Source organism: Puma concolor, chromosome E3 (genome assembly GCF_028749965.1).
Source record: "Puma concolor isolate L17-30 chromosome E3, mPumCon1.1.hap2, whole genome shotgun sequence".
Classification (NCBI taxonomy): Eukaryota; Metazoa; Chordata; class Mammalia; order Carnivora; family Felidae; genus Puma; species Puma concolor.
The window spans coordinates 37,169,343-37,185,397 of record NC_141682.1 but is presented as its reverse complement, the minus strand read 5'-3'; the positions used below and the strand labels follow the sequence as shown (position 1 = coordinate 37,185,397).

The 16,055-nt window shown below is 42.5% G+C and overlaps 1 protein-coding gene across 24 annotated transcripts in view; it reads left to right on the top strand.

Annotated features, from left to right (window-relative positions):
* RBFOX1 (RNA binding fox-1 homolog 1) overlaps positions 1–16,055 on the top strand; it is a 2,073,113-nt gene that overhangs the window by 1,140,610 nt on the left and 916,448 nt on the right. For all 24 annotated transcript variants that reach the window (XM_086691386.1, XM_086691383.1, XM_086691381.1 and 21 more), the window contains one exon: positions 3,232–3,279. In XM_086691386.1, the coding sequence (XP_086547512.1) occupies positions 3,232–3,279 (48 nt within the window). The remainder of the gene's footprint in view (positions 1–3,231; positions 3,280–16,055) is intronic.

Below are 16,055 nucleotides of genomic sequence, written 5' to 3'. Positions count from 1 at the left end.
TGTAGACTTATGCTCTGTCATTGTGTGACCTAGGATGAGTTACCTAATCACTCACGTCAATATTTTTATGGTAAAACTAAAAACACCAACCTTGCTTGGTTGTGGGCAGCTTAGAGACAAGTGTGAAAAACACCTGACCAGTTCTGGGCACCAAGGAGTCATTCAATCATTGTTCACTGTTTCAGTCCCATTTTACAGATATTGAAACAGTCTGTTACATAAAAATAACCAGCAAACAAACAATAAAAAAACCCCAAAAACAAAAAACCCCCACAAATGACAAAAAACAAGAACTTCACCTTATGATATTGTCTCCTTAGGTTCCATTCTTGATTCATACAGATCTAGAATTTCTTGTGCTTAATATAAAATCACCATGGTAATGGCCTTCCACTTAATCAACTTTCTCCCAAGGATGCATCAGCAGAATAGACCAAAGTACTTATCAATGAGAGAATAAATATTTCTATAGATTTAACTTACCCCCAAGCCATTATTGTTTGAAGACCCCTACACCATTCTGCTACCCATAGCCCCCCATCTCCATTCTAGAATGGTCAGGCCAAAAACCTTGGAATGGTTCGTGGCCTATGTCTTTCTCTCATATTCCACCTCCAATCCTTTAAGACACCTGTGGACTCCATCCAGCTTCCACCTCTGGGTATATATGTGAAAGAATTGAAAACAAGGACTTGAACACCCATGTTCATTATTCATCGTAGTCAAAAGGTGGAAACAACCATCCATGGATGAATGGGTCAACAAAATGTAATGTGTACATAGAATAGAATATTCTTCATCCTTAAAGAGGAATGAAATTCTGATATCTGCTACTACATGGCTGAGTCTTAGATGAAGACATGCCAGATGAAATAAGCCAGACACAAAAGTACAGACACTGTATGATCCCTCTAATATGAGTGTTATACACTGAATTGTACCCTATTCCCAAATTCATATGTTGAGGCTCCAACCCCCAATGTGACTGTTTTTAGATATAGGGCCTTTAGGAAGATAATGGAGATTTAAAAGGTCATAGGGTCCTAGCTTGATGGCACTCATGTCCTTATAAGAAGAGGAAGGAATGCCAGAGATCTCTCTCCTTGCATATAGAGAAGAGACCACATGAGGGCACAGTCAGGAGGTGGCCATCTACAAGCCAGAGAGTTCTTACCAGAAACAAACCCCTGACAGCATCTCGATTCTGGACTTGTGACCTCTGGAATTGTGAAAAAAAAAATAGATTTCTTTTATTAAAGTCACCCAATCTGTGGTCTTTCGTTGTGGCCGACCTAGCAGACTGACCCTATGAGGTACCTAGAGTAGTCAAACCCACAGAGAAAGAAAGTAGCACTGAGGCCGCCAAGGACTGGGGGCGGGAGGAGTGGGGACTTAGTGTTTAATGGGAGCAGGGTTTCAATTGGAGGATGAAGAAGTTCTACAGATGGAGGGTGGGGATGTTTGCACGACAACATGAAATCGCTTCATGCCACTAAACCACTAAACACTTTGGTCAAAATAGTAAGTGTTACGTGTATTTTGCCACAAGATACAACACGATAAAACTTGAGTGGTTCCTCACTACTTTCAGAATAAAGCCCAATGTCCTCCTCAGATCTCATCTCCCACTATTTTCCTAATAAATTTCTCTCCTGTCCCGAGTCTTCCTTCCTCCTTCCTGTAGCTTAACTGTGTCCTATACTTGGCACTTGCTCTCCCTTGCCTGATATGCTCTTTCCCCAGGAGCAGGCTCATCCTCTAACTTCCGTCAAGCCTTTGCTCAGTTGCCACTTCTCTTAAAAATATTTTTTTGGGGCGCCTGGGTGGCGCAGTTGGTTAAGCGTCCGACTTCAGCCAGGTCACGATCTTGCGGTCCGTGAGTTCGAGCCCCGCGTCAGGCTCTGGGCTGATGGCTCAGAGCCTGGAGCCTGTTTCCGAATCTGTGTCTTCCTCTCTCTCTGCCCCTCCCCCGTTCATGCTCTGTCTCTCTCTGTCCCAAAAATAAATAAACGTTGAAAAAAAAATTAAAAAAAAATATTTTTTTAATATTTGTTTTGTTTATTTATTTATTTATTCATTTATTTGAGAGGGAGAGAGAGAGAGAGAGTGTGTGTGTGTCTGTGTGTGTGTGTGTGTGTGTGTGTGTGTGTGTGTGTGTGTGTGTGTGAACTGAGGAGGGGAGGAGAGAGAGGGAGACAGAATCCCAAGCTGGCTCTGAGATGTCAGTGCAGAGCCCCACGTGGGGCTCAATGTCATGAACTGTGAGATCCTGACTGGAGCCCAATTCAGTTGCTCAACCTCCTGAGCCACCAGGATGCCCCTGCCACTTCTCTTTAAATTTAAAACTTTATTCCCCCATCCTTACATTTCCATTCCTTTTTCCATGCTTTATTTTTCTTCATAGTACGTATCCTCTTATAAAATACCATTTATTGATGTTTCTTTTTTATTGTCTTTCTCTTGTAGCAGAATGTAAGCCTCTCCAGGGCAGGACTTTCCATGTGTTTTGTATGTTATTGAGTCTTCATTTCCTAGAGCAAGGGTGCTGAATGTTTATCTTCTGAATGCATTAGTGAATGAATATTACAATTACATATGTGGGGTGGGGGAGACATTTTATCTAACTGGTAAATTCCTTGAGAGTAGAAACCATGTTTTTTTTTTTCATCTTTACATTCCAGAGCAACATGAAAAAGTGCATAAAAAAGTAGATGTACAATACAGATGGATGGAAGGAAGGAACCATGGATGCATGGATAAATGGATGGATGGATGATGAATGGATGACAGGGTGGATAGCTGGACAGACAGAAAGATAAAAAAAATAGATGGTGATGGTTTTGTGTTGAAGGAAGGTAGGTTTGAATATCCTAAATCTGGAATGAGAGAGTTGAGGGCAGTTCCTGCTGATGTGAATAAAGGTATTGGGGGGGGGGGGGCATATTATTTTATGAGCCATCAGCTTCTCTTTGTTGTGGCCTCTGATCCATAGCTTTTGCCTTCACCCCACATCTGCATGTAATAAAGCTTAGTTATGACATCCATATGTCTCTAATGCAAACACCAGGGCATATACTTCTTAAAAGGGCTATAAAGAGCAATGGCTCGAGAAACAACCATTAGGAGCGTGGGTTTTTTATTATTTTAAAGGGCATTTCAACGACACTGCTGAATGTTCCTTGACCATAAGTTTGATTCCTGTTCTTTCTCTTTCTTTTCTCACCCTCTCAGGATATCAAAGCAGACTGCAATACCTGTGTGGAAATAGAGGACAGAAAGGTAAGTCAGTATTTTTCATCTTTTTGGTTCCCCCAAAAAACAAGAACTCTATGATATAAACCCAAGTGTTTAAAGGCTGGACAGTGGTTTGCAAAGGTGATTCATGTACTGATATTAGACACTTAAAGACAGTCATACTTTAAAAGATTCGTCTTTTTTTTTCTTTGCCATCTCTGTTATCTCCAATGGCTTCAATGAAGAGTACATTACATAATTAAGTATTAAAAAACTTGGTGCCGGTTTTTATTTTAGTCATATGCTTCTCATAGTTCATTTATCCTTAACTCATTTCACATTGTTGTTGAACATCATTGATGATTATAATATTACATATGAGATAAAATATAAAATATTGGACTTTCCAAGCTGTGTCCCTACATTTGGTTTTTATACACATTGAAAGAGAGGCTGCCTCAGTTTCTTTCCATCATGACACATTTACATGAGCGGCTACTTTCTATCACATAAATCTATGTATGTGAGATGTTTTTGGGGGGCAGGGAGGGGAGGTCATTTCCTACATTTTCAGAGTCACCCCAACCCCCATTCATCTTACTGTTATACTTGGTGTGGATCCCCTCAGGAAAAACAGCTGTTAGACCATTGTTCTCCACAGTCTGTCCTTATTGACAAGAGTTCACAGATGTTTCCCTGGTAAAGCGCATCCAAGCAGATCAAATTTTGCCTTTAATGCCTTGGATCCAAAGAGGTCAAATACGTGAATTGAGGGTACATATCTCCCAGCTACTTTTGACATCGTTCCACAATTTTGAAAGATGTTTCTCTGTGCAACTGTACCATTATTGTCGAATGCAGGTATTATGTCAAGCAGAGGTTTTCAGCCCTGATTTGGTAATAGCTCAGTCATCTGCTGATTAATAAGGTGGTTGAGCACTCCTCAAAACAAAATTTGCTTTTAAATAAAACGCAATTACGGTGCATTATTTTAAGGAGCGTTAATCTCTTCGTGTTGAAAGGAATAATGATACGGTAGCTGAGATTCTCTCTGCCTGATCTTCAGCTCCTTTCCAGGTTTGGGTCGCTCTCGTTTGCAGACAAAGGCATTTCTACTCATATTTGCATCCCCTGTGTTGTTTGCGTGTCGGCATTCTTGCGGGTGTGTATTTTGTGAGTTGGACAAATGGAACGTAGGCTGAACATGTGTCTATAGTCTTTTCTCATCTGTTCCTACTGTTCGTACCGCCAGTGATCTGCCCCAGCCACTCTGCCCACATCACAGTGAAAGCATGTCTCTTGCCCTGCTTCCTACGTTCAGGTTGTTTCTACTTCCCTTGGACTTTTGTAGAATTCATAAGCATGTTTCTGTTGAGTATTATTTTTTTTGGTACCTTCTTTGCCAGTAGTGTTTGAAAGATACCAGGAGACCTGATGCTGTTAAAACAATATCAGCTCCATCACCAGCAAGATAAATGAGCAGCCAGGATAATCTCTGGGCAGTGAAAGCTGGCCACATAGCTCCATTCTACCTAGCCAAACTACCACTGGTTCATACATCATGGTGATAAGGATCTCCCAAGTCTGTGGATCCGACTGGTGGGGAAAAGCCGTATGTGATCATTCTGTACATGGCTTCAACTGTTTTCAGAAAACAGTAACACATGTGCACACACACACAAACACACACACACACACACGCATTTCTATGCTTTGTCATAGCCTGTGGGGTTGAGTCAGGCACTTTAGATAAAGCCTCATCTCTAAACAGGTTCACCTGTTGTTTTCCAAACATGAGTGCTCATGAAGGATGATACATGAATTAACCACACCCCTTTTGCCGCAGTTAATTGGTGATGACTCCTGGCAAAGCAACAGTTGTAATGACTCCTTCCAGTTTGATCGTCTTATTTTCTAAGGATTTTTTACTCGCTCTGTTTGAAAGGAAAACTTTTCTTCCTCTCCAATTCTTTTCCAGTTTATTTTTGGGCTGATTCTTACATTTGGGCAGTAGCTTCTCTGGGTCGCCTAATGTGGTTGGGAGTGGGGGTGAGGTATTGGGGGAGGCTCTTTACATCAGGGTCTTGCCTCCTAATGGAAATGTCAACCCTAGCCATCCCAGAGGGGCAGTGTCCCGCCCTCCACTGAAGAGTGCCAGTCCCACCCCCGCGTACCGTGATGTGGTGCGAGGGCATGCAGGGAGACAGCGGCCGTGGCATCTGGAGTGATCTTCATCCAGTCTCTCGAATGCACTCTGGAACGTCTGTCACCCTGACGTATAATTATGAAATTTCACCATTGAAGCGATGACACTCAGTCCTGCGTGTGTGTGCGCCCCCCTCTCCATTTAATCCGAATGCTTCTGGCAAAATCAGTAATTTGATAAAGTGGAATTGAAGTGACAAGAGATGACAGAGGTGCCATAATAAGTCAGCCTGCCTCTGAAGACACAGCCCCTTGGCCCGGGTGGGTTTTTACGAATCGCTGAGTGCTCTGAAGGGAAACCAGCAGTGATATCTTTAAAGCTCCATTTCCTTTAGTTAAGAAAGCTTAACCTGATGTCGGTAGGACTCGGTGCATGTTTAAGAACACTGTTTTTTTTTTTCCTTTTTTCATTTTCTTTTCACTTTTCCTTCCTGTCTGCCTCTCTTCAGTGTATACTCTATCTGTGGATGTATCTGTGTGCTTACACCTGCACATTGGTGTATGGTTGAGTCCCTTCTGGATAGAAGAATTTCTGAGAACAAGATCTCGCCTTTGCTGTAGAGTCTAATAGGGTCTCTCCCTCCTGCCCCCTCCAGTTGCACACCCCATCCTATTTGGTAGGGACGTTCACCTTGAGCTGAATCATTTTTGAACTGATTGAATCCCAGACCAGGTATAATGATGGGAGATAAATGCTGAATTGCAAGAGATAGAGCCCTCATCCTAATGAAGAGAAGTAACTTTGCTCTTCGGGTCTGCACGCAGGCTGGTTCCACCTGACAGCATTGACCCAATGAGAGAATCGTTTTTCTCTCCTGTGTGTCTATTTTTCTCTATCCCAGATGCATATGTTCCATCGGCAGACATTGGCAAGGAGAACCCTGCCTGGTTATGTGTGGAGAGATTCACAGTGTGTACTCGGGTGTGCCTCCTGTTTTACATTTCCCTTTTTCTTGCAAGCCCACCAATTAGCAGAGCCCCTGTGAATAGACCTGCATGTAGATGGCTTTCTGGCCATTTCTTAGCATCACCCAGAAGGCTGTCACAGGGAGCTCTCAAGGGCTGGCAGCATTTTTCACCCTTAAGTGGGAAGCAGAGCTCAGATTGTTTCCTCCCACAGGTGAATGCCACAGAGCTAATGCAGATTTAGCAAAGGTGACACAAGGTAACCCATCACTCGGAGCCGCCGTCTGGCCTTGCAAAACCGCGTGCGTTTGACATTTACAGTACCCGTGTTGCTGGTGGGGAGCTGAGGCATTTAAATTCATTTTTATTTGTGGTGTGAAATCCATCTGAATTTCAGTACTATTATGAAGACCGTGATTCAGGTGACGGCAGAAGAGGTGGATGGATCAGCTGGGGGTAGAATCTGTCAGGAGGAGATGAGAACCCATTTGTCAAAGGCTATAAACACAGACAGGCCTTCCTCTCTTCACTTATCGCCTGGGCTGGTGCAGCTAAACAGTTTCAGATCTGCTATGAAATTGCATGGAAGGAAGTTTGAGCTGTTTTCAAAGTTAGAGCGACTTTCAGATTGGATCCAGTTGGAGCTGTGATAGGGATTCATAGTAGATGCCGTCTACCTGGCTTAACCCTGAGCTTTCGGACTTTTCCCTTTTACGATACTTACCCTGGATCAAGACTCCTAAGTGCCTCCAATTCTTCCTGTACCTTGTGTAGCAGGGACCGACATTACCCTCATTACACACGTCAAAAAATGGAAGAGCTTAAGTGACTTGCCCGAGGTCAAGTGACTGCAGAGGCCAGGATTTGAACTCAAAGATTCTTACTGCCAAGGCTATGCTCTTAGCTCTAACTAACGCTAGACTAATGCTAGACTCTCAAAAATACACAAACATGAGAATTAAATTTGTCAGAGACTTGTGCTTTCCAACAGATGAATTTGTGCCCAGAATGGTATCTTCATCCATTGCCAACAAACATAATCTGACTTTCAATTTGGGGCAACCTTTCATCCCTCACGTTTTTAGCCCCTTTTGTCAAAGGCTAGTAGAGACTTGCCATAGAGACTTAACATAGCCTTGTCAGCCCCGACCCTCTCCTGAGTCATTGGCACCTGGCGGTGGGGATGCCAGGACTAATTCTGGTCTTGAGGACAAGAGAAAACAGCACCAGAAGTGTACTTTTGGCTTCTCTTTCCAATAGATGTGGTTCAGTTTTAGCTTTTGTATTTCCACCAGGGTATATGCAAGGATTAGAAATCCTGTGCTCACAACACGGGAGTAAACATAGTGTGGTAGTGAAAACCATAGGTTTTGGGGCCTGAAAGTCCTGGGTTTTAATCCCAGTACTACTTAGCAGCACTGTGACCTTGAGAAGCTATCTTACCTCGTCTCAGTCTCCGTTTGTCCGTCTGTGAATTAAAGATGATAAAATTCACTTGAAAATTTGGTTTGAGGAGTTGATAATACCATAAGGCAGTGTATAGAATGCCTGGCACAAAATAAGAGTACAGTCAACTGTATCTACTCTTACTTTTGTTTTGCTAATATCTGCACCTACAGGCGTCACATGTCATTTATAATTAAATCTCTTTAAAAAAAGACAAGTCCCCAGAGAGTGTTATGGAGGCTCACAGAAAGGGACAACCAACGGGACCTAGTAGACTTGGGGAATATTTTACCCAAGAAAAGATGCTTGGCTTCAGTCAAGAAATAAACTCAGCCTTCTGCTGGGTCCAGGCAGGAATCCTGTTGTGGGGTAAAATGAAGTGCTGGGGACAGCAGTGAACTCCAGAGCAGTGGCCCCATATACAGGAGCTGTGATACAGCTACCTGTTGCCATGTGGAATATATGTTTAGTTTTGCCATTTTTCTCAGCCAGTCTGGAAATATGGATTTTAATGGAAGGCTACTGATTTTTAAAACACCATGCAAGCAAGTAAAACACATATGCAGAAAAGATTTAAGAGATGCAGAAGGCTTGAGACCTATAAGCTACATCTCAGTGGATTCGGAGGAGCACTTATGTGCATAATTCTGGAGATGGAGTCTGTTGAAGGCCCTCCTGGCAGAGGGAACCCATCAGGCAAAGACAGAGGCGTCAAAGAATGTGGCATGTTTCAGGTAGGTCCAGGCCTAGTGTGCATGTCTGAGAGTGGTGGGAGGGGAGACTGAGGCAGTGAGGGGTAGAAGATTATGGAGGGTATTATTTGCCTTGCTGGTGGATCAGAGCTTTGCATCAGTCGCTCCTCCCAATGGAAGGGGAGAGTAAGGGAGGGCAGGAAGCCAGAGGTGTATGGAACCAAAGAGGTACTGGAAACTTTGTGTGACTAACTTGCCAAAGAGGAAGTCCTAAGGAAACAGGGAGAGGGGCCAGAGCACACAGATGCAGCCAGTGTCTGGCTGTGGTTAGGTGCAGGGATGCAATGACGATGAAGGCTTTGCCTAGAGCAAGGTGAGGCCAGCCAGCGCTCAGACATACTGGTGCTGGGTTTCCAGCCAGATGTCCTCTTTCTGAAGATGTGTGGTGGAAAAGGACTGCATTTTCTGGGGCCAGTATTGCTAAATACAGGAGTCAGACTTCAGATGATAAATGAAATACCTCCAAGTGGCTCATGGACATGGCATCATCTCAGTGAAGGAGTGTTGAAGTTACTCTTTTGGTTATTTTTCAGACCTTGGGATTGCACCAAGGAGGTGTAAATTGGTCGGTGTTTTGTTTCATTCATAACAAACCCCAAGGTAGCATTATTTTACTTTTGAGGTAGGCTTGCATTCTGTGTATGACAAAGGATACTGTCCTTTCCATTTACTTCAGTATACAATTTTCTTTTAAAAAATTCTATTTAAGGGGCACCTGGGTGGCTCAGTTGGTTGAGCATCTGCCTCTTGATTTTGGCTCAGGTCATGATCCCACCAGGGTCGTGGGATTGAGCCCCACATCAGGCTCCAAGCTGGGTGTGGAGCCTGCTTCAGATTCTCTCTCTCTCTCTCTCTCTCTCTCCTTCTGCCCCTCTCCCCCGCTCATGCTCTAAATAAATAAATAGATAATAAATAAATAATTCTGCCTAAGACTGTCTTTTATAATTATAACATATTCATTAAGAACAAAACAACTGAGTGGATTTAATGAAAATCAGATGGATGTTGAAAAATTGTATATAAGGATTGCAAATAACTGGATTTTAAGGAACTGTTTTCAGACGGTGTGTTTGCAATCAGAGAGAGATTTGGGTTTGCATTTGGGAATTTTCAAACTTTGTAAGGAAGACTGGCTGGGGGCAAGGACGGAATCAGGAGTCCAGGCTGGAATGCAGATGAGAGGGCATGAGTCTGAGCTAGAACCACACAGGAGATGAGAGGAAGGTCTGGATTTGGGGAGAGTTCATCAGACCTATCCATGTGGTTTGGCAACTTTGACCCCAGGTCATGGGCAGCTCCATCCAGGGACATGCCAGAGGCTGGCCACCTTACATATTTGCATCCATCTGGCCACCATGAGAAGTGAAGGAGTTGATTGACATGGACAAGAAATGAATCTCCTGGATTTCAGAGGCTTAGATGGCAGTGAGGTTGAAAATGAGCACAAAGCAGTCATCAGAGTTGGTTTTCTATTCGTACTGTTCTCTTGCTGTGGGGCTAGGGGTGGAGTAGTCCTCTGGGCTCTGACAGGCAGAACAAAGACAGAGGGGAAGGTGTCCTCCTTACTCTGAGGGCCTCTCCCTGGAATGGGAAGTATTCATGGACGAGTTCCTCATTAAAGACTGAAATGAGATACTCAAGGAGGACAAGGGCAAAGATTGCAGTGAGTGCCATTTGGTGAGACTCAGGATTTGTCTGGGGATTGGATTTCTATTCTGCTCCAAATGTTGTTTAAGGCTCATGATGTGTATGCATTACATGGGGAGATGCTCCAAGATTCCCCAAAGCGGTGGAAATGGAAATTAAAGCATCCCTGAGCAATGATATTTGAGTTGCAATTGAAGGCAGGGAGAGGGGGAGAGACTCCTGGGTGGCGTTCAAAGATGGAAGTCTGGATGAAGAAACATGGCTTGACTCAGGGACTGAACAGAGGTGTGTGGCTTGAGATGAGGCAGGAAGTGAGCAAGGGCCAAGCCACCTATGGCCTTGCAAATCTGAGAGTGAGTGCTTTGTCCTGCATCACAGAATGAAATCCGTCTTACATGGAATGTGATTTGATGGTGTGAAATAATCAGATACATGAAGACTCCCCCATTGCCTATAGTGTCTACTTGTCCACAGCTTATGCTTGACCCCTAAAACCTCCGGCAGGTCACCTCTGGCCCCACTATCTCTGGCCAAAGAGTAGGGTGGGGTCATCTAACACCAGCAAAGCTATTGTCTGCTTTGCTTACCCTTTCTCTGGGCATTACATTCTTCTTCTCATGCAAATTCCTCAAGACCCTGAATCTTCTTCACACTATTAGCCATCATTCCTATCAAGCAAGGCTCTCCTTCCAGATGAGTCCACAGCCACTACCCAGCCTGTGGTTTGGCTGTGTTTGGGGCAGCATTGTAGTCTTGCTGCCACCATATCCTACCAAAGAATGGTGTCATCTAGCATTGGCAAAGCACCCCACATTTATAGATTTGCCTTCTGCTGAGATGTTCATGAGATTTGGTGTGTATACCACAACAGACCCCATCTTATCCTGGGACATTCTGACAGAGAGCTGCACATGTAGCCCATCAAAAGCCAGACTCAACATCATTTCTACTTAGACTTGGGGACTAGCCAAAAGTAGAGAAGATAAATGCCAGGGTCTGGAATTATGTGCCCAGAACCTCAGACAGGGGATGGAAGTCAACTTTGGAGAGGACTCCCTCTCCCCCAAAATTGGTTGGTGCCAAGAAATCTTTGACATTTTTGTTCACTTCTACATGATTTATTTCAAAAAAAACAATGTAATATGGTAGAAAACAGTTTGGGGAGCAGATCTGGGTTTGAATCCTAGTTCTGCCCTTGGTTGTTAGTTATAAGACCTTGGGAAAGCCACATTAGCTTTCTGATCCACAGTCATACCATCTATAAAATGGGGATAGATAAGCATGCCATATAGTGTTCTTGTGGGCTGTATTAGGACATCTTCGATGGCACAAGAGAAAACCAATTTGGACCAGCTTAAAGATTAAAAAGAAAAGACAGCCTGTTAGGTCACATAACAGCAAAATTAGGCTATCTTCTGGTTTAGTTGGATTGTGGTATTTAAATACAAATGTGGTAGAAAAGAAAAGGGAATCACTAGCTACAGGCTTAAATTCTACCTACGGAAAGAGAGGGCTTCCTCTCCAGTGGTTTCGGTACAAATGCCGGGGATGATAGTCATTGGCTTAACCTGAGTCACTTAGTTACGGAAAGCAGTACTCAGCTAGTCTGTCTGCTTTCATCCACAACCGGAAGTAGGATGGGCCCCAGATGAATGACGTAAATGGAGTATGGCAGAGTATAGTCCCCAAAGGAAACCTTGACTGATTGTTTTTCCAGAAGAGAAAATGCAGATAAGTAATAGACCTCACATGCGTTGAGCACTTACTATATACTGGACTCTGTTTTTAGCACTTTATGTGCATTCTATTATTGAATCTTTATAAAGATTCTTTAAGATAGGTACAATATTTATCCCCATTTTGCAGATGAGAAAACTGAGGGAAGGAGGACTTAGCTAACAAGTAGTAAGTATAGGGTAGATTCCAACTCAGGTGGTCTGCCTTTGATTCTTAACCACTGACTATGCTACTTCTGCCAAGGATGCTACACAGGAGAAAACAAATAAATGGTCCTCACTGCCCAGCATGCTCAGTTCCTGGCACACAAGTAAATGGTTGCTCTGATTTTGAGAATTATTGTAGCAAAGTCCTCGAAGGAATAGGAATACCTTGGGCCAGTCCTAAATGGAATTCTGTGATGCATCTCTCATTTAATTTCCTCTTAATCAGTCGTCCTTAAGTATTATCTTGAGGTCCTCAATGTGTCTGCTTTTTGGAATGATCAAAATGCTCAGGTTCCAGTCACTGCTTCACTTCTCTGCATGACTGAGAGTTATTTTTGTAGACAAGAGTTCCTTACTCTAGGATGGGTCTCTGCACCTGCCTTTTATATTTTATCTGCAGGTTAGCTGATGCCTTCTCTTTTTCTGAACTTTGAAAATGACATGTTAGTCATCCTTTCCTCTTTCATTTATTTTAGGGAAATTTGAAGGTAGTCGTGGGCTGGGGGATGGGGGAAGGCACAGAAAAACTGGAAGAGCTTCTAAAATGGATGCGGTGTGGAGTTAAATTAGCCTCTGATGGGTCAGAAACCCAAACGACAGATGATGAGGGGTGCTGGGCACATTCAGCAGTACCGCGGGCAAAGATGTAACACATAGAGCGCAGTGAAAAGCTCTTGAGGTGGATCAGGCCATTTGCCTGAAACACCCTCCCGTCAGCCTTGATGTTGGCTTTGGGAAGCCAGTCTAAAGAATCACGGCATAACAGACTGGCTAAGAGCTTTAGCTCAGGATTCTCAAAGGCCTGGGTCTGAACCCCAGCCAGGCTACTTCCTGGTTACTTAACCTTGCAGATGCTCATAATCTCCTGTAAAATGGAGAGAAATAGAGTAGATACTTTCTGGGGGTGACTGTGGGACCCAGTGAGCTAATTTACTTAGGGTACTCAGCATCCTGGCTATGCAGATGATATGCCTTCAAGAAATGCAGGCTACCCTGTTGCATTCTGCCATATGCTTTTGTTGTTTTGTTGTCTTCTTTAGCTGTGGTGTCATTTTCTTGGATCTCCAGTGGGATGAGAGAAGTTAAGTAAAACTGGTAGGACCAGTTAAGTACATAGCTAAGTAAATAGGAAAGATAAAACTAGATACCAGGTCCCCAGTTACCAGTCGAAGACTCTGTGTATCCTGCATGCACTTATGAATCTGGTTGAGGGTGCATAGAGAGGGTTGGAAAGCCTACCTACAAGTGTAGGCCAGTGAATGGAAACAGGTTTAATTTCTGGCATTAATTCAGATTGATTGATAGTGTCTGTACAGAGTGCTGTGTTGATGAGGAGTCTGAGCCCTGGGTTTTACAGAAAGAGTGCACGTTTGATTAGTGATGCCTGACAAGGGTGAAGGAGGGGGAGTTACAGTGTGTGTGCCAGAAAAAGGTGGTTCCTGGCACTGAAAGTTGAATCTGGCAACTGATAAGTGAAACAACCCTCAATGCTTCACATTTAAGCCCAAAGATGAAGAGAAGACAGGCACTTCATGCTTCTGTTTCATTCTCTGTTTGGTCTTTACTTTTGAGTACCTGTTTTTCTTGTTATGTTACAGATTTTCAGTCCGTGAAGCCACTGGTATGTTTATAGATGGTGCGTGGCTTAAACACAATTTAATACATAAGAGCCTTATGCTAGACACATATAGCTTCACTTTTCCTAGGCCCTTGAGAAGCCTTTTCTCTTCGGTTACTTCTGGTCATAAGTTACCTGACTTCAGCCTCAGGTAGGGTTATGCTTTTGAAACCTCAATTTTAAAAGTGTGATTTATCTACAAGATATCTGTCATCTCCTTGCATTATGTATTAATTAGGGCTGACTTGCTTACATTTTAATACTATTAATTATAGCTGTTACTTTCATTTGTCATTTATTTTACTCAAAAAAAGCAAGTCTATTTTTTGTGTAATTTTTACTGATACTTCTTTCAACTATGAATTAAAATTCATTTAGGAAACAATTAAATGCACAGCTAGTTTTCTAGGATAGTTCTGTCATCTCTTCTCAAATAAAAAAAAAATGCCCATCGGCTTCTTTTGTGATGAGTGGTGTGAGTGTTAATTAATTTTTTTTCCTCTTCACTTGGTGTGTTTTATTATACCACTTCTTGATATGTGATTGGGTGACTTTACGACACTTTAGATAGAAAGCATGTCCTGTCCAAATGTGATTTATGTTGTCCCAGAACTTTTGCACAGTTCAGCTGAAATTTTCTTCATGTTGATCAAGGTCAGAAAACCCAGGGATTATACCATCCATCTTAGCGGCTGGAGTGCTGAAATAATTTTTGATGGGACTGGATGCAGTAGCAACAGAATCCAAAGGTCGAGTGGGGAAAACATTCTCACACGTGCAAATTCACATATGCACAGGCATGCACAAACATGTGCATGTGTTATATTGAATTTTTATCCCTTTAATTGGCTTATTTTTTGGTCTGTTATAGGTTAGAATTTATTTATTTATTTATTTATTTGTTTATTTATTTATTTATTTTATAAATTAAAAAAATTTTTTGTTAAGTTTATTTATTTTTGAGAGAGAGAGAGAGAGAGAGACAAAGCAGGAGAAGGGGAGGGGTAGTGAGAGAGGGAGACACAGAATCCGAAGCAGGCTGCAGGCTCTGAGCTGTCAGCACAGAGCCCAACGTGGGGCTCAAACTCACAAACTGGGAGATCATGACCTGAGCCGAAGTTGGATGCTTAACCATCTGAGCCACCCAGACGCCCCAGGACAGATCCTTTAGAACATAAAATATGTCGAGCTCAAAATGTTTTAGCGTTTGGTTAAGGGATACATCAGGAAGCAAATCCTGGTCATGAGGCATGCAAGCAGAATGACTCAGCCAGGGAGGCTGATAGCTTTTCCCAGGCCCTTGATCCGGTCAAATAACTGATTCCTATGGTATACAGAGAATCAGGTCAAGGAAGTAATAGAACTTAAATGTATCTTTTGCATCCCCTCAAAATAGTACCATAACTTGGAATGAGGAAAAAAATACAGTTTTTAATTTGGTCTATTTAAATTGAATTTTTCGGTTGATCTAATTCATCAATGCATAAATTGACAAATGCTTATTCTGCCCTGACGATAGGAGTAAAGTGTCTGCATGGGGAAATCACAAAAGCTTGAGAGTGATCACTAAGGAGCTAACAAAAAATTCACACAAAGGATAGAATCACATAGAAACAAACACATGGTGAACACCTGTCCTTGATAGCTGTACAAAAAGGCAAAGTAAAGCCAGTGTGGCATACTAATTTCTGCCTACCAAATAGGCGATGTTGACATACTTTCCCATTCTAGCAAAATTGCTGTGAAACTGGCTCCTGCGTTCTTTACCATTTGTGCCACAAGTTGGTGAAACTCGTTCAAAAACCACAGTACCCGTACCTATGATCCACCATGCAGATAATTACTCCTTTGACCCAATCTTATTCCTATGAATTATTACAATTGCCCAGTCTTAAGGGAGTGGCTTATTATGTTGAGTACGTAATGATGGAGTGTAATGTCGCTGTTAAAAGTGATTATAGGTTAGTGTCAGAGGTCCATGAATAATAATTGATGTCATATTGAACAAAAATACATCCTATAATATAGCATGAGCTTCTGACTACTATCAGGTATAAAATTCACATGAAGAAAGAGAAATATTTATGTTTTTCATGTTCAAACATAATTTCATTGATTTATGATTTGAGAGTTAGAAAGTAAGTCATTATCATGGTAAATTTTTTTAATTAATTATTTATTTTTTAATTTACATCCAAGTTAGTTAGCATATGGTGCAACAGTGATTTCAGGAGTAGATTCCTTAATGCCCCTTACCCATTTAGCCCATCCCCCCTCCCACAACCCCTCCAGTAACCCTCTGTT